Consider the following 22,892-nt stretch of genomic DNA (forward strand, 5'->3'; position numbering starts at 1 on the left):
ACTTCATTTCATGTTAAGAATTTTTAACGACAATTCACATCGTAAATAAAAATTTAAAGAATTGTTGTTTTGATACAACGTAGGCGGACAGAGTGGACAGACCTATTGACCATCATCGGTGCGTGTCTGTGTGCGACACTACGTGAAATCCAAAGGGATTGTATTTTTGGGCGAATATTACGATTACCACACGGAGACATAATATAGAGGTATACGTAAGTTCTTACAGAACAAAAATATTCTCGTATTATGAGTCATATTATGTAAATTCTTGTATACGAATAATAAGAATGTAAAATATGTAGGTTCTTATAAATGATCCAAAACTACGATGCTCCTACGTGTAAATTAAAAATTTATGAAAATATGCAAATTCCCTTTCCATATTATTCAGATTTAGGACAGAATCAAGACCAAGCGGTTGTAAGTAAAAAGTATATTTAGATTACATTTAAGTTACATATTGAATATTCTATTATTATAATTAAAAAACCAGAGAAGTAGCTTTGCTGTGTATAGTAAGTTTCCAAGTACTTCGTTATTGAGAAGGTCATTGTAATAACGGAAGTATTAAATTTGAATTTAATGATAAATCAGTGTATATGATGTAGATATACCTACAATGAAAATCCATACCGAACTATCCATTGCATACTATTATGCAATAGTTAAATTTTCTATTGGTAAATAGTAAATAGTTATCCGTTAAAAAAAATATCAGGTCAACTTAAACCAGAGAACATTTTTATCGATTCGGGTCGATTCGGATTAAATACCATCATCAGATCGGGATTGGTCGGATCTCGGATTGGATCCAGTGAAGATTTGGGGAGGTAGATTTCCATTCATTTATATGTACGCCACTATTCTCTCATAAATATTTATCTTTACATTTTTATACATCAGATAATTATGTACCTTCTACATATCAAAAGTCTATTAATTGGGCTTATATTGTTAAACAATCTCATATAAATATAAAATATATATTTGTGTTGTATAAATTATGGTATAATCACTACAATATACAGTATAATATAAATAATATAACAAACAAACCAATTATAAATTTCAAAAAAAAAAAATAGGTAATTTAATAGGTGTATGTGTGATGTATCACTAGGAGGTTTAGCCTCTTGGCTCCCCTGGACAGGTTAGTGAGTAAACTAAATAAATAACAAGTTATTTAAAAACAATAAAATATAAAAATACTAATGACCCGGTTTCACAAAACTTATTAGACAAGTAGATATAATTTTATTTTATTTGAAAAATAAAACAAGTAATTTCTATGTAAGTATCTTATCTTACTCTTAGATAACATAGGACTACCTATGATATTATAATTTATAATACACAAATTAATCAATCAATTTTGAAAAAAAATAATCAAAAATTACACAAAAATAGCTCGGAAATTTTAGGTTAAGTTAGTAATTTCTACATGTTTTCAATTTATATTTGACCATGACTAAAATCCATTACAATGGTAAAATTAAAAACTAAAATTTAAAATTCATCCATTTTTAGAATTTTGTATCTACATTTTAGGGTAAAAAATGGCATTTTTTAATTTATAGGTAAGTATATAAATTTTTTTATTTATTTTATAATTTTTATATATTTCTAGTGGTAATACACCGTTATCTCTTAAATAATTTAAAGGTTTTATATTATGTTTTGTATATTTAGTGGTGCAACTAGAAAAAAATTTCGAGGGGGAGGGTACATAATTACAATATATTATATACATAAGTTATTATATTAGGCCTCGATGAAATTTCGGAAGGGGTTACAACCCCTTAACCCCCCCCCCCCTCTGGTTGCGCCACTGTGTATATTAATAAATTGTTTGCGTGTTTTAGAATTTTTATTTACATAATATTATTATATAATATAAAGCATTATATTATTGATTAATTCTATAACTTTCAAGACCCCTAATTATATTACCATGTAAAATATTACAATTTTAAAATGCTCATAATATTCCTCAACAATTTAATTATCAACAAAAGGTTAGGTACGGGATACTCAATACTATTATATTCTTACCTTTAAATTTGATGATTGAAATTCACTAAAATATTTAGCTAACAACAACACTATTTCTCAAAATTGTCGAATCATATAGATTTTAATAAACATTTATAGGTGCCTATACTGATTATCGTATACGGTATACATACACGATACACGATTCCGCAAATTTTTTTTTTTTTATAGGTATACGGTTCTAAATGATTTTAAATGCAACGTTGCCATACCAGAAAATATAAAAATAAATATATTATTGCTAAATGCTAAGTACATTACTACATTAGTGCATATAGTATTTTGTGTAATAGACATTTATCTATTTAATATTTTAGTTTAGACTTTATATATTGTAGAACTTATCGTATTATAATTTATAATAATGAGAGCAAACAAATGTAATGGCAACGTTGCACAAAAAATCATGTGGAATCGTGTATGTACTATGTAGTACTTAGATCTATATAAATATTAAATATGCAGTTATTAAAAACTTTAATAACCTATCGAATCGATCACTTTCGATTAAACCAACACAAAATTTATTCTGCTGAATGAAAATGTATTATGAATGTTTGAAAGACGGGACGACACATCATGCTGCAGTACCTTCCTTCCTCCCAACAATTTGTGTGTACCATAATATGTGTTAATATAACTATAATAGGTACGTTTTAAAAGACAATTTTTATACATTAAAAAAATATATATGAATCGTTTAAGGCAGGTTAGATATAGCATGAAGTATTCATGAGACACACGTCGTTTTCACTTTTACAAGAAAAATAAATTTTTTTATCGGTTAAGTTTAACAATCTTAGTCAGAATATTTCAAAATGCATACAATTTTAATTGAGTATAAAGTACTGAATAGTTTTTTTTATGCATTTACAGTTCAGATAAACAGAGTAATATGGCAAGGAGAAGGGGAAACAAGTTTTTGTACTCGACACAATATTATAATATATATTTTTTGTAAAAATGTTATGTTATTTTTAATTTACAAATAAAAATAAAAAAAGAAAGATCCTTTAAAGGCAAAAATTGAATTGCAAAATAAATGTATTTACTATTTACAGTAATAGCAATATAATATTTTATAGTTTAAAATATAGAAGTCAATATTACTATTATTTTAGTAATTTGTTTCGACATGATCAGTTCATCAAGTCACGCGATTTGAGCCCCACGCCCCCACCACATATCTATCAAACCTTTAAAATCCAATACTGCAGTGGGTAGGAAGTTGTTGTTGTTTACTTTATTTTTTAATAATATACAAGTTTGATATAAGGAAAATTAAATTTATATTTACCCATCTATCTAAACTTATACTGCTGCACTACACGATAATTTGGTAAACACTAACGTGGCACCCACTCGCTAAAAAAATATAAACGTTTAGTAGAGGATAAAATATTTATAAACGTGTTGAAATAACACGAATTTGCAAGCTTTAGGTACTTAAATATAGAAATGTAAGCACTAAATTCTACTAAACCTCCGCCTATGCACACCGTATACTCGTATACAGTAATTCGGAATTTTCTTGCGTGGGTTTACCTTCATTCCGCAGACGATAAAATAAATAGTTATAACACTTATAACTTACAAGATATAATAATATGCGCTTCCTCTCCATTTCACACTTGTACAAGTAGTACCTAGTACCTACCCGATAATTTCAGCGGAGGATTTAACGATTTTCTGGCCATATATTTTTTCGCTGACCAAAGACTGAATTCAATATCTTGAATTCATGATACCACCCTTAGATCGGGCCACACAAAAAAATGTGTTTCGTTCTGTTTATAAGACCGATACAAAAACACTATACCTTTTATAACCGAAAATCACGGTTGCGCACGATGACATGAAATATTAGTTATTATTTTAGAACAATACGTAGGTATACAAGGAAACATATATAAATGTAAAATAATTCAATAAATCAACAAAAAATAATTATTACACAAATAAAATGGTTTATTTTTTATTTAAAATATTATTACATAGTACACTAAACAAAGACTATCTAATAATAATTAAAATATTCTTTTTTATTTAAAAATGATTTAACGCTAATGGTTTTCTTTTTCGTAACAATATTTTGAATATATGTAAAATATCATCAATATACTTTTAAATTTTTCATTAACACATAATATCGTAAAAGAGAAAAACTTAAAAAGACGTCAGCCTTATTATTTTTATATAAACATTTTTTTTTTTTACAAACAGTGCGTATTTTTGTGGTTTCACTCTAAACGCCAATCTGGTAATTATATAACAAAAGAAAAAGGGAAGGGTATCAATTATAATAATTATATAATATTATTATTACTGGAAGATGTGTACCTATAAATTATAGTACGTACGTACTACGTACAAATCTCGGTAGACGGACAATAACCGAGAATATATCGTCACAGACGATAATACAATAAAAACATAATTTAAGAAGAAAATTACATTAAGTTTATAATAACAATAATATATAATAAGAATAATATATATTTATATAATAATAATATATAATGATGATTATAATATAATAATTAATAATAATAATAGATTGACATAATAATATCACAACATTGTATAACTCTAGGACATTCAGAATTGCTCGATAAAAAGACGTTAGATGAATATATTTAAAATAATTTTACATAGTTTTTTTTTAAAGTTTTAATACTGAACAAACACTGGATTGGAAGCTTTATATATAAAAAAAAAAATATATAAATAAACGATTATTATGTTATGCATATTTCATATAAAATAAATTGTAATAACTTGCGGTACACACGTGATATTATATGGATAATATAATAATTATATTATAATCCATATTTATCAAGTAGTGTACGCGCTTTAAACGAAAAACTGTTGATGTTTTTTTTTTAATAATCGTGTGGTTTACAGACTATAGTAGAGAGATGGTGCGTGCGCGCGTCAAGACGATGTTCATCTTTTTTCGTAAATGTGTTTCCTCGACGTAATATTATAATATTTATAATTATTTACACGTTTTAAAAATCGGAATGTTTATTACAAACAATGCAATGTTATAAATAAGATGTTTAATTTAATTAAAAATTTTTTTGTTTTTTTTTTTTTTTTAATTTTTTTTTGAGGGGGGAAGTGGAGAGTTTAATTAATTAAAAAAGATTAACTTCACACACAATATTTGTAAGGGAGACAATTAATAATATTATATAAGAATGATATATTATAATTATACGATTTAAAAACTTCGGCTTAATACAACCGGTTCATATCATTTATTTTGTATTTTTGTATTTTTTTTTTTTTTTTTAGTTTAATGTTTTCCCCGCAATACGCACAATCTCACCGATCGAGATATTATCACAAACGCGTGATATAATATTATAACATTTTTAATTTCGAGTAAAACAACAAATTTTTGAAATTGCACGGAGTATGCACGTGTTGGTGTGTTTGTATGTGTGTATATTATATATACAAATATATTAAAAAGAAAATAATAAGAATAAGTCTCTCATACTCGAGCCCAAATATTTTTTCTTAGGATATAAAAAATTTAATCATGATAGAATTTGAGGATCGATTTGAACTCTATTATTACAAGACGTGTGCGATAAAATGCATACAATATTATTAACCGTCTAGTGTATTACCAAATTATAGATACATGTATGAATATATATTAATATTATTTTGTTTGTAAATTTAATATTGGATTAAAAAAAAGTAATAATATAATAACAAATTTGGTGTTTCATTTGTCGACCGTTCCGCTCTGTATACTGCAGAATGTATTTCCTCTTTTAGTTCATACGATATAAATATATATAATAATATGTAATAGTCAACGATGGCTGCCAAAACGCAAAAAATAAATTGTAGCCAATTAAGTACGTAATGAAAGTAAGTATAATTTTTTTTTTTTTTGTTCAACTTTATAAAGACTAAAAAGCCTAATACATTTTTATTAACGGAAAACGTACGTAAAACTCGAATGCGTTATCATAATATATTAGACAACAATTTAAATAAATTAACAGACATTTAAAGATAAATCGTTCAAGTCGTACGTACAATATACAAACGTGAAAATTTGTTCACTGGGTCGGCGCCGTTACGCGGGTGTCAAAAAAAAAATTGTTGAGATGGAGGGGGCGGCTTGCGGGCGAGGCAGAGTGCGAGAGACTTGTTTTTTAGAGATCATGTATATATATAATAACATAATATGATGAACATTTTGTTGTTAAATTGTTAAACGTATCATTTTTCTAAAAAAAATTAATAATAATAATAAAATTTAAAAAAAATCAAATTCAAACACACTTATGAAGGGCAATGTAGTTGTGCCGGCAATTGGCTGTGGTGTCCGATGGACATGGTCAGCTGCGGTTGTGGATGTGGATGGTAATAGTAGTACATGCCTTGACCGGCCATCAGTCGCCACGATAGTTCGGCGATCAGCGACAGCGTCTGATGCCTTTCATGTATCATCAGGCACACGGTGCTCTCCTCAACCACCTGTTTCAGCACGTTAAGGTACTGGAGCTTCATATATTCCTCTTGAGGCGCGCAAAAGTGATTTTTCAAATAGTTCTCCAGCTTGGCGCGCTGCTGGTGTATATCAGAAAAGTCGATGAAGAACCTGGAGCACATATACCGCTCCAGCTTTTTGGTGCCGTCACCGTCGTAGTCAGGCGCGTAGTTGCGCAACAACAGGTTGCAGTACTTGAGCAGCCCGCCGCCCCGGATTTCCTCGGGGTTCCTGGTGACTATCAGCTTGTTCTCCAGGTGATACATGGCATCCCGGAAGTCACCGTACACGGATTCGCCGACTACGGTTGGGTAGAAGCTCTCGCTAATCGGCACACCGCTGGAACACTCGTAAAACAGCAGCAGCGAGTCGAGTACGATCTGAAACGAATCGACGCTGAACTCGAACGGCCTCTTCATTCGGTCGACGAACTTGAGCTCGACGTTCCGCTGGCCCGGCAACGTGCCCAGTGATATAAGCGACCACCGGTCGCCGTCCTTGTTCACCTTGACCATTTTGCTCACGTATGCCTCCTTGATGCTGCACGGCGTCATCCTCTTGCGGCTGACTCCTTCCGGTAGCAAATCGACCAGTGCCCGGAGCACAGCCGACTTGACGCGGTCGAAATCCCGGTTCCCGGACAGGCTGATGTTGAATATCAGGTCCAGGTCGTTGTATGGCTGGGTGTCTGTGGTCAGCACGTGCGAAGCCGCCCCGCCGTTCAGTCTAATACTCCGTACTTGAAAGCACGTGTCGTCGGCGTCCGGCGACGGTGCCGCAGACCGTTCGGTCGGGAACGCAACGTCGTCGTCCTCAGGAGCTGCTTGAGCGCGCAGTCGGTCGCGTACCATCGCCACCAAGTCGCGAAGGCGCACCTCGAGCGTGGGGAAATTTCCACGGCCGTGGATGCTGACCGTCTCGTCCATCACGTCGTTTAGTCGGGCCACCTGTTCGTAGCTCAGGACGGCCAGGCGGCTGAGATCGGTTTGTTGTGCGCGGCCACCCGGGGTGGCGGCGGCTCCGCGATGGCCACCATCGCACGTGGATAACATGGCGGCGGGTCGCACGTGGTTGAGGTCTGTCGAAACGTTTAGACGTCCGTTCTGTAAAAAAAAACACACAGTTACGGTTAACCGAATCGAATAGAAAACACCTATTTATAAAATATAATAACATGTAATTGCGGTGTGTAAACCTTAACCACACGGCGACAACGGCTTAAAGGCGATTCACATAAGTAGGTATGTTACATCATTGAACAGTGGGTTGTTCAAGGGCAAACGAACAAAGGTCGACGTTACACTATTGTAATATATACTACTGTAAGAAAGGTCGATTTCGAAATCATCGCCCGAGTGGAGCATGTGCGTTGCCATATGTGTCGAGTCGTCGAACCTCACACAACACGTACTAACTACAGGTACAACAAACAATACTGGTGACGTATTAAACTGAAACCGACAGGTGTAAGGCGGGTTCACGGGTATGTTTTCGTCTAACGTGTCCAAAAGTCAAACTCCAAAAAAAAAAATTCAATTCGGAAAATTCTCCGATGGACCGCATGGTTAATGAATAATACCATATGATTACCACGGCCAATCAAAATACGAAAAAAGCCACCCGACAGAAGACGTAGCTATAACCCCGGGCTAGACGAGCGTGAAAACTGTAATACGCGTTGGTTCACATATTTATTAACGATACGTGTTTACGCACGTCGTGTTGACAACGATCGGCGTTGAGTCCGCGAATGACTATAGGCACAGCAGCTGTGCACACTGCACACCGCCGGCGACACACGGTTAGCGGTGTAGGTTACCAACAACTATAATACTTGTTACGATGACAGACCGTGACGATCAAATACGCAGAGAATGATGCGCGTGATGACGTTACAGCAACGTCAACCGAAATTTGCGTTTGCTCAGATCGACGAAAAACAAAAAAAAAATACGATCGGTCCGGTGACGTACCGATCAGTCGACACGCGTACAGATTTGGCAGATATTTTTTCCACCAACAAATCGTGACGAGTGGTGCCCGACAAAACGTCGAAGCGATTGCGGAATCATAAGATTATTATTACGTCGAAATCATGTATTGTTTTTTTTTTTAAATGCAATAACGCATAATATAGGTACACTATAAAATATTATAAAAATAACCAATATAACAATACGCTGCAATAATTCATAATTTTTTCAGCAAATTGTTTACTTGCCATTTTATTGTTTAGACCGACAACATCGTAAACAATACGATTTTTAATTTATAAATAACAGACAGGTAGAGGTATTAACGAATATTTTAAACAACAGTGATGTTTTTACCAACATTGAGGCGAATTTTATAAAATTATAAATCGAACGGAAGAATTACGTTGACAAATCTGGACCATTGTGCTCCATCGACCTATAGCGAGCACATTAAGAGTCAAGGACGACAATAATACAGATTTTATTTTGGTCAACGTTTGAATTATTGATATATTATCACGATCGTAGTACCTACCTAAATATACAATATGTAAATTGCAGTAAACAACCTTATGTTTGCAAAATTACGCAGCTAACGAATTAGGAATACAATCTGCATACTCGCTATAAAAAAAAAGGATTTTGAACAGAATAAATGCCTACCTAATTTAAATCAAGACAATATATTATACATCTATTTTATACAGTATAAACGTTTTTAATAATTATAATAATCGATGGGCTCTTCTAATCAAACTTGTTAATTTATTTTTTTGACATTTCAACGATAGATAACGGAAAAATCACGAAAATACAAAAAACATGGTAAGGCACTTACACGCGACCTTCGCATATGGTCCGATTATATTATCGCCGTAATCGAATTTCCGGTAACCGATAAAATAAAACACGGGAAAAAAAATATCGACCATTCACGATCCGTTTATAAAACGAAACATGTCACACACACGTAGATAATGTTAATATTATTATTCAAGAATACTATAGTATCAAGCAGCGAGATATCAATACTGCTGCAAGTATAATATTATTGTTGTTATTATTATCGTGGTGATAAACCGACGAAAACGAAAAAATTCACGGCAGGCGGCGAGGACGAGGTTTTATCCGAGAGCAGCAGCTGCTCGCTTACCGTGGGCGCGGCGGCGACGAACCTTCTGGAACATTCTATACGCGGCGCGTCCTGCGGGGTAGAGGGAAGAGGAAAAGCCCTGTGGGAACGGTACGAATTCGCGAACGTTCGACGGCGGCGGCGGCGGAGGGACACCGCGTGCGCGGATATTTCGATGAATGGATGCATATCAAAAATAATATGATATTTAATTACTTTGTACTTAATTTAAAATTTGCAAGAGACGTGAATATGAAAATGTAAAAAAAAACAAAAATCGTAAATCGTCGTACTTTGAGGTATAAGTCTTTTTCCATCATACTAAGCGACCCAGTCCCTGTGGCGTCGTCTTTGCGGCTTCTGGCGTGCGTGAACTGCACGATTTCGAGAAGAAACAGAGTAATGTTCTCAAACTCTACCTCCTCCTGCACCGGTGCGCGGTGGTGAGCTGTTTTTGATCGGCAAAAATAACGTCTATTTGATGAACGCACCACACGCGGCTCGGATCACTGACGGCGGCGGAACACGTAAAAATACGAGTCAGCGACGACACGGCAGCGGCAGTAGCAGCAGCAGCGGCTACTTGGCGACGAGCGGACCGGAGGGCGCACACACACAACGCAACGATCGGCCACCGCAAACGAAACGGAACTACTGCCGCGGTACGGCCGATTCGCGATCAGTCGTCGCCGGCGACGACCCGCGCGCTGATCCCCACCTCCCACCAAATGCAGTGCCGACGACAGCGACACCACCACCGCACTCGGTCGGGTTACCGCCACCGACGCGTTTGGTATTTACCGTGTGGACCGGTAATTATTGTACACGAATCTCTGCCGGCGACCGAACGGTGCCGGCCACGCGGGTGTTTACCGCGTACGGTCTAAAAATATCGTCCAAAGGGCAAGGCGAAACGGTAGAGCGGCGATGCCAGAAAAAATAAATACCAGCCGTATATCTAATTACTAGATAAGTCTTACCGTTTTATACGCCAACGGCAGGCACTGTCTAGTACAATACAGCTGCGGCTACCCATCGTAAAACGCGGCGACTATATAATAATTATCTATCGTGGGCGTGGGTGTGAATAGGGTGGTTGAGGGAGTAAAAACGGGTTAACGGGGTTAAGACCAATTGATCTGTGAAACTCGACTTTGTATATAAAATAATTAGAATTTCAAAATGATATTATAATGTATTATAAATATTTGTATTGCTTTTTTTGAAATAAAACTTCTACCAGGGGGAGGCCCTTTGTAAATCTATTAACAAATGCCGCGTAATCGCACCGATTATAATTTATAATTTATCATAAACGCAACGACTTAAACGTAGTTAATGATTTAACGATTTAGTATTATTCGTCTTCGTGATGAGTCTACTTATAGGTACCTATATAATTAAAATAAAATGTTTTTAAATCAAAACAAGTAGGTAAACTATAAAAAATTGTAATAGGTAGTTATTATAGCTAAAAGCAAATTTTGAACATTAATTTACGTCACAACTTTATGTCAATACAAAATTATTTATAATATTTTATGTAATTTAGTATTATATATTAAAGATATCCCAATTCATTTTTTTTTTAACTCATAAACAATTGATTTTTAATTATACAAATTGTATTATTGGGATTAAAACAAATTTTGAGTTATGTAATCTAAGATTATTTTGGATAAAACTTGGTTTGTTACTTATTTCAGCAGTCAATTTATGTGGTATCGTGGTATTAGGTTAAAAAGGTCACACACGGTTATTTTATAATTTATCAAACCATCATGGTACTATTAACCAACATCATATTGTATTCATGTGTATTATATTTAAAAAAATTGAATCATTACCTACAGTATTTTTGAATACATATTACAAAAGACGGAATATAGGGAAAATAGTGACGTAAGCATAAAAAATGCGCTTCGTTTAATGAAGGAGGAACAGGAATGAAAAGGGATGAAGAGGGATAGTGGTGGTTTATGTATTCCTTCCTTTTTTTTTTATTATAATCCCAAATGGTCTGACGCCAACGGGAGTAGCGTGGGCGTCAGGCGATATGACGTCATTTGAACGACGAGATCTACGTCATAGTCCATAGGCAACACTAACATTCGGGTCGGGAGCTATATTCCAAAATTCCTTAAAAGTGCATTTGCATTAATTCTTTATTATTCAACTGTTATCTCTATATTATAATCATTTTGAACTTGATTTATTATAATATTGGTTTTGTTGAATTTCTTGATCAGCGATGAATACTTTATTGTTTTTTCCTTTGTTTAATTTACACAAAAACCCAAAATGCTACTTTTTTTAAATAAATAAAATATATATTATGTTAAATATCCAACATTTGTCTAATTAATTATATAAAATAATTATAATCATTTTGTGGCTGCTGTAGATCCCCTAAAATTATTTAAACCCATATTATTTAATTAAAAATATTTCTTCCATAGCTCATGTTAGTGATACATTTTACAAGATCATAATAATAACCATTAAAAATACGGTAGTTTATATAGATTATAAGTACTTTAGTACTACTAAAAGTAATAAGTTAAAAATAAATGATAATAATTTCAACGAATAATTAATAGCCTCTTAATCTAATAAAAAAAAAAAACACTAATTTTAAATGTAATATTTTTGATAGATACTTTATGAAATATTTAATATCAAACACAAGTGAATATATTTCTAAATTGAGGGAGGGGATAACCAATTATTATATATAAAACGTGTGAATAGACAATTATTTAACGCCTTACGAGTACTCAAAACAAATTTGATAATTTTTGATATATGAATAGATTTATATTTAAATTTATTGGTAAACATTAAATCATCTGTTCAGAATTTCAAACATGAGATATTTAAAATGATTTGTGATGATACTTTTACACGAGTAATCAGGCCAAATTTAATTTAATTAAATCTTCAAACGTTTCATAATATTACTGCTACTCATTATATTCGATAACCCTAATTTAAAAATGTCTTTGTAGAGTAATAATGATTAATCAACGAATATTAGCTATTCAATTCAGATTTGTTTATATATAAAAATTGTACCAATTTTTATTCAAAAATGATTATTTACAAAAAATTTCTGTACAGCTATTTGTATGTTTAATATTGGTATTACTAGGATTAATTTACAAAACATACCATTAATATTGCTTAAGAGTTTCAAAAAGTCCTAATGTATTTATATGCAATTATAACTGAATTAATATAAAATTATGTAAACATTTAACAGTGTCATAAAGCTCTAAAGCAATAATTTGATTTGCATAAAGCAAAATGTATACAATTTTTTAATGTGGTACACAATTACTTGAATACCTATTTTTGTTACATTTTGGTACACTTATAAATATGAGAATAAAAATCAAATAATAATTGGTTATCTATTATAAGTTTTAAAATCAACTACAAACATTAAAATTCGAAATTCGAAACGAAATAGTAAATTCTTGTAAGATTATAATAAGATCAAATTCTATAATGTAACTGTAGAAATTTCTTTATTATAATTTATATTATGTAATGTGAACATTTTATTTAAGTATTTTAGAAATATACTGAAATTTAAGGAAATCTAAAAAGCATATACCTAACAATTTTCCATGTAATATATGATTCGAATTTTTTACTAACAAGTTAGAAATATCAAAAAAAAAATTTTAAACATTAAAAATTGAAGAATATTGGACATCAAAACATTTCACAGACTAATCAGTAATCATAATATTAATAATTTGTTTTCAGTTAGTAACCGTTGCATAATAATGTTCTAATATAGTTCTCAAGGTTGAAATGTCAAACACAAATTCTTTTATCTCACCTAGTGAACTTCACTCACATATTTATGAATTCGACCAAAAATAAAACCAGGTTGATAGTTACCAATAAAATACCTAGGAATAATAAAAACAATCACATTATTTTTTGAACTACTCTTAAGGGGAAACATAAATTTGGGTCATTTAGATTAGATTACCTTTAAATATCTTTCAGAAAAAAAAATTAATTAATTGCTTAACTAATATTCCTAACGCTAACACTTTTCTTAACGATTGTTTTTACTTATAAAAAAGAATTTCAAAGAAAATAAATAACTTTAATACTGATAAAACAAAAATGGTTTTATATTCATACTTTTATCACTGTCATCTAATAAGCACATTATAAAATAATTTTTTTTTTGAGTCTAACAAGTTTTTAAAATAAAATAATAAAATATGAGTAAGTAATAAAAATATATTAGTGAATACTATTTTGAAATATTCAGATATTTTTCGAATGGTAACAGATTGTTTATTTATTAGCTTAAGAAAAATCGAATATTGTCCTATTCAGTAAATCGTTTAGAATCTAAATTATGTTTGTCAGATTAAATAAAATAAAAAGAATCAACCAAAACATTCCTCTAGGGATTGGAATTCCTAATGGGATTAAGAATCTTTATTATTTATTAACGTAATATCAGTTTCCATATAAATAAATCCAATCTGCCAGTAATTTAAATTTTAAATGTAAAAAAATGGGTGATCCACACCATACAACATTAATAATAATAATTAATATAAGTAATAACACACGGTTGAACAAAAATAAAAATGCATATTAATTTTACACTTTTAAGTTTTAATGATTTAATCCATATCTTAATACATAATGGAAACAGTTGATACTTAATACATACATAATGGACAAAAATATTTCTGAAATTTAATCGAAGTGCCTTAAAAATAGATTTGGAAATATTAAGTGGGATATGTTCTATAAGACTAAAATAGATATTAAATAATTTTAATTGTGTATATACACTAATATACGTCTATATAGTGCATATATATATATATATATATTACACAAAAATATAGTTTTAAAGTGCAGTCCAAACTCCCAAACCAATATGCCGGAACAAAATTTATAATATAGAATTTAATTTAAATTTATTTTCATTAAAATTATATGTACGTTTTTACACAAATATGTATTCTACAAAAATATAACATATTATTAGTAAAAATTGCTTTAAAATAAATTAATGAGTATAAAAACTTAATATTATGCTTGTTTGTACATTAAAATATTTAAACTTATTATTGTTTAAGAAGAGGAAGATTATTAAAATACCTAATCATAATAACCCTATATATAAGCTTGTTTTCTCAAAATTAAGACATTAGATGAGAACAATACAATAATAATCATTGTTAGTAGTCACATGGCAAAGGATACGCGGAGTGCAGAACTTTATTAAACTATGAGAATTGAGATGCTTCAGTTGATGACATGTACAGTAATACAAATATTAATTGATCGATTTCCAATGATGAACATATTAGAATCAAATAGACCAAAATATTAATATTTAATGATTATATTTGTAAGCAATAATACATTTAAATAAAAGTACGTATATAATACGTATTTAAACATTAATATTTTATTTTTCGACAAAGCATGTGTATTATCTAAGTAAAATTATTAATTAGTATAAGCGTCAAAAAATGTAATTTTATTAAATAAATAAACTTATACCCGTATAAAAATAATTTTGCAATATTTTAATGTTAAAATGTTTAATTTCTGATTTTTTAACCAGTATAGGTATCATTATTAATTATTTTAAATTGTATATTATATCTATTATCCCATATATTTAATAAAAATACATCAGCAAACCTAAGATTGCAGAACAAATAAATTACTAAATAGGTAGGTGGTAAACTGAATTATTAGATTCAATCGAACCTATTGTCAACAACTAAAAAGTGACTCATGCTAGGTCATTTAAAGAAAACTGTTTGGTATCGTCGCAACGGTAACATTTAAGGTGGTTCTCCTCCGTCGATTAATTGTGGGGGAGAGTGTGTCCACCAAGGTCTTCGGGAGAACGTGCGTTATTACACAATCATGCGTTCGAGTTAATATGCGAACGGTTTATTAATCTGAATCTCCGATCACTCCCAACTTAAATAAACATAACGCATTAAATATTGCATAGAATGTATTTTGAACTTATATATATGATATATGATATTATATTATAATATAGATTATACATAATACACGTAATATATATATTAATATTTAAAATATACCACTAATTTTTAAGAAATAGAAGAAAAACTAAAATATATTATATTTATTTTATTATAATATAAAGAACCAATGTCAGGGTAGTGGTTTAGTCTTTCAAGAGAGAATGGCCACGGCCTCGAAATACCTGAACAGTACCCGTGTATAATCGGCGGTTAAACGCATGCTAACTATGCGGCTCAAAATTGATGTAATTGGTGGTAAAGGTTTTTATTATTGCAACTATCTCCTATGAATATTTAATGTTGCATAAGGATATTCTATAATTTAAACATGAAATATTTAATTTCATGAATTTGAATTAAAGAAAAAAAAATTCAATAGCAATTAGCCACGTATTTTTCCGGATATATTTCAAATTACATTATGTTTTTATATCGTCATGCAATTTTGTTTATATTATGATTAAGTACAATAAATATAAAGATGAGTTAATTTATGTTGAATATTTTAGCTTAAATCGAAAATGTTATCGTCGAACATTGTTATCAAATATGGAGTTGGGTATCTAAAATATGCGTAGGCGTCATAGAAAATAAAACTCATTTAAACCTTTTGATGATACTTTCCCCGTTGTATTTTCATTGTTAATATAAATTTAAGGAACTGTATAAGTAGTGGGTGGAAAACTTGTATGGAACGTCAACCGGAAGGAGATGACCCGTTTTCTTTCCGGTGGCGTATATCCTAGTTTTAATAGTTTTGAAACCATCAAATTATATAGTATTATTTTTATAAATGAAAATCGCAGAATTTATTTAACATTTAAATTTTAATAAATAACCTCAGGTTTTATTGATCTATTTTTACAAAAACTGATTGATTTAATAAGTATTTTTGTTCTAGTAAAAATTTTATCTTTGAAATAATTTTGAAACTTTCGATTAAGTATACGTATTGCAATAAATCAACTCTACAGAGAATGTACTATATACCTGATATTTACGTGCATTTTATTACAATCGAGGTCCCGCGAATAAAAACGAATTTCTGAAGGAATGACCTTACTGCGTCATTGGGTACAACACAGATCTGCCAAAAACAACGTGCTATTACGTTTTTTTGCCTAATGTGGAACGTCTCGAACGATTCAGTATAATAAGTATACAAGGTAAACAATCAATATAATATGTTTATAGGTGCGGTTAAAATTATAAAAGCTACTGGGAAAATACAAAATTAAACTTTCTTTACAAAATGAGGATTTATATATATTTTTTTAAACAATATCAATCATAGCTGATTATAATATAAATCATATAATCATATAATATAATGAATTTAAAAGTGATTTATTTTATATCAATAATTATAAGTTGTAAGTTTATAAGTTATAACTAACCAGTCGTCGTCAATTTTAGGTTTACTTCAACTAAACACGATGGTTGGCGTTTATGTAGACTATAGACAGGATAAAATTGTGTAGACTACCACATTTCATAACATAGATGAAAAACAAAAACTACAAATCAATTTTTCTTTTTAACACTTAACAAATTATTATCTCAAATTCATTACATAATGAATTACTTAAAAATTGAAAACAATTACATAAGTACTAAATTTTGGTATTGGTTCAAATTATACCTATTTCTTAGACCTTAAGCAATAAAAATGAATAGTATTAACATAGGCGAAACTTTTGTACAATGTTATAGAAGAACTTACCTATATATTTTATACAATTAATACTCTGAACAATGTTTTTTGTATTAATATTTAATATACTTAGAAATTAGTAAATGTTTTTACGTATACCGTGTTACTGCAACGAAAATACGGACATAGTACATTATATTAAAACAAATATAGACAAATAAATTTAATAGAAATATAAATTAAAAAATCTATTCTTATTTCTTAAAACGTATTTAACTTATATTATGCACCTTATAATATTATGTATCATTATTGTAAATAGTATTAAAAATATATATGTATATTGTTTCAAATAATTATAAAAACGGTATTTTAATTTTTTTAAATAATATATTATTTATTAAATTATTATGTACCCCAACCCCATCTGTATCATTTTTGAAGCCGATAACCTCTCGGCATTAGATCAGGCTATTGTCTGACCCGTAGTTTTATGAGTATTAAAAGTGACTCGTGTTAAGTCAAGTATAGTATACCACAAATCGTATAATAATATCATGTTTTCAAATTATATAAAATATGTAATAACTATTTATAGATATGAACAATAATGTACAATGTACTAATATTAGATTTTGCAGATTTATTTTTTGATGGTGATAATCGAACTGAGCCACTAAGGTGGAAATGAAAGCAAACTTAAGGTTACTGTGGTTAATAAATAATACTTATAATATACTAAAAAAAGTTAAATGTTAAAATAAATCCACTTTTTATGCCTTTTATCTTATCAATTTTGAATACACCAGATAAAATTATAATTAAACTATAAACAGTACAAACTAATGGAAAAAAAATGTAGAAATGTAATACTACAAATTTCATTTGTTTTTTTTTATCCGGAGTAACCTCAGCCAAATACTTAGGGTGTATAGATGATGATTATTTTAAATGGATTTCATATCGATTGATCAACTAACAATCTAAATTGTAGGTACTCATTTCCCAACACAACCTTTTTTACAGGGAGTATGTGATGAACTATAATACATATAATATTATGTTTAAATTAAAAAGTAGAAATAAAAATATAAAAAATAATGTTAATACTAGTTATTATCTTATATCTAAAAATATTGATTATAAAAACTTAGTAGGTATTACTTCTATCTCCAAGATTAAACTTACAATGTAAAATAACTTATACTTTAAACTACTGGAACTTTTTCAAGTAGGCAAATACAATAGAGAAAATTATTAAAATGTTAAGAAAATATCGATTAACTCATATTATTGAGCTAAATTAGAGGTCATGGCATTTGATGAAATAGTAGTTTAAATAACATATGAGGTATGCTTAATACATAATATTCATAGCTGTCCCTCGATAATTTGCCAATTTTACTATAGCAATATTGGTTAAGTGGCATACCTAAATATACGTATTTACAGTTTACACTAACGTCTATACAGAACAATCTATAAAAATAGAACTGAGAATAATTCAAATGTTTTTTTTGTTTTCTAGTATGTTATGCCTGGCCTACACCAAACTGACTATAATAGATTCCATATAATTTGAATAGTATAAAAATCAAAAACTTCAAAATGAAAATATAAATCTATTAATAGGTATTACAATTATCCTCCAAACTAATTTAACAGTTGCATGTAAATTCATTAAAAATCAATATTTTGTGTTTTTAATAAATAATAATATATAGTATTTACATGACTACGTTGATAATACTTTATTGCTGTATAATATGTAAAAGTTAAGTCTAATACTAATCGTAAGCAAAATTTTAGATTTTGATTCAAGTTTTTTAATAAAATATATATCATAATAATTTCTTAAGCGAACTATTTTTTATTGTATAACATTTTTATATTGAACATTTTTGTGTTTTTAAAATAGATAAATGAAACTAATACAACCATAAAATCACGAAATCTTGTTTTTACTATTATGCAGTATAACAGTAACAGTACCCTCTACCCTAAACAAACAATAACGTTGTTAACATTAACATTTTATATAGTAAATATTTCCATTTAACATTCTCGATGTAAACGCAGTTTCCAATTTGTTGCCGATATTCATATTATACTAGTCGCTAAATTAAAAAAAAAAACAACAACAACAAATTGCTGTTGTGTTGTTTTTTCAGCAGATTCTAAACCTATTATATTAGCAATTACGTGGCAAATTTTAGCTTAATTTTTATTAGAAGACGAAATAAGTTATTTAAGTATATTTTCTTCTTAAAGTTTAAAAAATTAATTTAATTTAATATTTTTTAAGTTATTGGCTAACCAGTAAATCAAAACTATTTTTTAAAAAATAATCTAAGAAGTTATATTAATTATTGATATGAATAGCTAGACTACTAATAATTATCAATACTGTCTTTATTTATTCAGAATAATCAATATTACAAAACTCGTATTTGGGAATATTCTGCCAGCTTTGGTGTACCTAGTAATTACTAATTATACAAGAAAAATTATTTTGATGTATAACGGTTGTTGGGATACTTTTGTTGACGATTTTTAAAGCTAATATTATACTATTTAATAAAATAAAGAATGATATTATGTGGATAGGTCAAGAAATCTTCATTTTTTTTACTACGTATTTTTCAATGCAGATGAATGACAATAATTTTGAAAAATATGAGATACTTACTACTTTTTTAAAATTAAAAACTGTTTTGTAAGTTTCGTTATATTTTGTTGAATTAAAAAAGATAGTAAAAATGTGAGTCTAAATTTTTTTACTACCTAATTTGAACTATTAAGGAAGAACAAAAAATAACCAATAAAATTATGACATATTGAAAATATTAAATTATATTTTATACTTTTTCTTTTTTCCAATAATTATTTTAATCAACTTAGTTTACAAGGTGTTATAACTGTTATAAATATATATTATCTGACTATTAAGTATTACTTGGTAGATAATAATCCTTTTACTCGTGAATAAAATATTAAAATATAAATCTTCACAAAAAAAAACAGTAATAGGCATTAGTAAACATTTATAATTAAACCATTACAGATACTCATATTATATCTTTCAGGAAGTAGTGCAAAATGTCCAACGAGTTTCCCCACGTGTAGTAGTTTATCATTAAAAATGTAATCTTCTTTAACTACCTATGTGGCTATGTAATGGTAATTTAGTAAATAAATTTAACAAAACTGTCAAGTAAAATAATTACAATATTAGTTCCAATACAAATCAAGAATCATGAAATTAAACCATAACAAACATTACTCAATACTTAACATCATAGGCGTGCGTAGATTGGATTTTAGTGGCAGCATGAGATTAATCTAATCCGACTTATTATCCAATAGAATATTGGAAAAATAAGGCTTTTGGCGTACGTTGTTGAAATAGGTTACGTAAATTCACGCTAATTACATGCTAATATTATTGTCGTAGAAAAATATTCTAAGTTGAATTTTTAACATATTATGGGGTAGGACTAGCTTTACTTTTTATTGGAAAAAAAGACCCCCATAATAATCCAACATTTCAGTTAGTAAGGAGAGGGTTGTAGAAATGTTCCAACATTTTTTTTAAAAATTTATTAATATTGTTTTTATTATAATGTACAATTTACATAATTTGTAAAAGTAAAATATTAAAACAATATGGTTGATATAAATAGTCTGCTTATTTAAAAATAAAAGTTGAATTTAAATTAAATAAAACACATTAATCATAGTTTAACAATAATTAAAAATATGTCCACTTCCGAGTTGATAATTTCACCTAACCTTCAGATATCATTAGCGGTGCATTGTGCACCAGTTTAAAAGTAGATTAAGACAGGCAGTCCCGAGGTAAGAATTTGGTAAGGATTCACAGCAAAGTATTTTTATTTAAATTTGTGTAAGTACCTAGACTGAAAACAATTTGACCTATTTATAAATAACTTTTTTCTTTTTCAATCAAAAATGACCTAACCATGTATAGGATTTCCATTGTGAGTGTATATGAAAACGTATACTCGTACAGTATATTATTATTAGACTACAACTTATATAATATTGAAACATAAATATTAAATCGAGCACGATGTGACTCATACTTTCTTATCACATTTGAAATACATCAGCTGATATCAGTGAGTTTTGCAACGGTATTATAATATGAACTATGAACGAACCACCAACCGGCAACCACCGAGAAGCAATAATTTCAAATTATTAATTGTTGATGTATAGGTATTTAGTTGATCGTGACGTTACTAAACGTAAAATAATATAATTAATTCTTATTTGAAATGTATTTTTTTTAATAATTTATACATTGTCTATGAAATCGGTGAAGGTCTTAAACGGTGACCGGTCGTAGTCATTGTGACCTGTTGTTACTCGATAGGGTCTGACTAGATTTCTAGACGTGACACTCGAAAATATAAAATAATAACACAAAAGAATATATTCTTTCGTAACGACTGAAAACTACGGTAACGACAAACAAACAATAATTCAAAATTAAAATATCAATCTATTATTCACTTGAGAACGAACAACGTTAGCATATTATTGAAGTGGCGATTAAAATAATAATCAATAAATAATAATATAGGAAAACACGTGAAAACCCGGACTTGCAGGACCACAAATAGAACTTGTAAGCTAGAAAAAGGAGAAGAAAGCGAAAACTATTCACTAACGCCTACTCCTACTAACCTCCCACCAAGTAAATCGCAACACGACCCGGTCACCGTAACCGGTCCGCGGTGGTCTGCCCCCGGACCGAACCAAACTTGGTCATGCCGATGGTGTACGACCGACATTTATACAAATATGTTAATACATTACGCGACAACAATACTCCACCCGCCGGCCATTCACATATATTTTACTGATTAGTAATTAATAATTATCCTATTATTATTGTCACACGTCACACTGACCTGCATTATAGGTAACGGCGTGCCCTGTTCGACGGATTTCATTTTCGACTGAAAGTCTCTGTAGATATGCCTCCTTCTGTAGAAGGAACAGATACCGTTTCTGTTGCAACTGTGATGATGATAACCGTCGTTCCACATATTATTATATTCTTATGGAAATGATGCACGTCGGTCTGAGGGGAAAAAGGCTTAAGACGGCCGACGATTACAGTTGTGTGGTTCGATTATATTATCAAATAAATTGAATTTATAAAAGTATCGTTGAGCGATTTGGAAAAATAAAACAACAAATACGAAAAAGGTTAACTAATTAAAACATAAAAAATAATTTTTGGGATGAACACGGGTTTTGTTGCGACGATAACGAAAATTAAAATTGCAATGAAGTACAACACTCCGAGTGTTACGATCGTCACTCGTCGATCGGCAAACTTTTATCTTGGATGTCGATTTTTTTTCGTTTGAAAAAAACGTCCGGATTACTCGCACCGCGCTGTTCACCGGCGGCGACGGCTTCGATTGGCGCAGCTTGTGGTCGACCTATCGTTGTC

At 29.9% G+C, this 22,892-nt stretch overlaps 1 protein-coding gene across 2 annotated transcripts; it reads right to left on the reverse strand.

Moving 5' to 3' along the window:
* Window positions 1-4,002: 4,002 nt before the first annotated feature.
* Window positions 4,003-22,853, reverse strand: LOC132920544 (terminal nucleotidyltransferase 5C). 2 transcript variants are annotated; one of them, XM_060983018.1, is made up of 2 exons: window positions 22,342-22,853; window positions 4,003-7,680 (listed from the first exon to the last, which is right to left on the reverse strand). In XM_060983018.1, exons 1-2 carry the CDS (start codon window positions 22,477-22,479, stop codon window positions 6,370-6,372), a joined length of 1,449 nt encoding a protein of 482 aa, XP_060839001.1. In that variant the 5' UTR covers window positions 22,480-22,853; the 3' UTR covers window positions 4,003-6,369. The 2 variants fall into 2 exon arrangements, with proteins under 2 accessions (XP_060839001.1, XP_060839002.1); XM_060983019.1 differs by lacking the exon at window positions 22,342-22,853 and adding an exon at window positions 9,979-10,358.
* Window positions 22,854-22,892: the final 39 nt, after the last annotated feature.

The sequence above is a fragment of the Rhopalosiphum padi genome, chromosome 2 (genome assembly GCF_020882245.1).
Source record: "Rhopalosiphum padi isolate XX-2018 chromosome 2, ASM2088224v1, whole genome shotgun sequence".
NCBI lineage: Eukaryota > Metazoa > Arthropoda > Insecta > Hemiptera > Aphididae > Rhopalosiphum > Rhopalosiphum padi.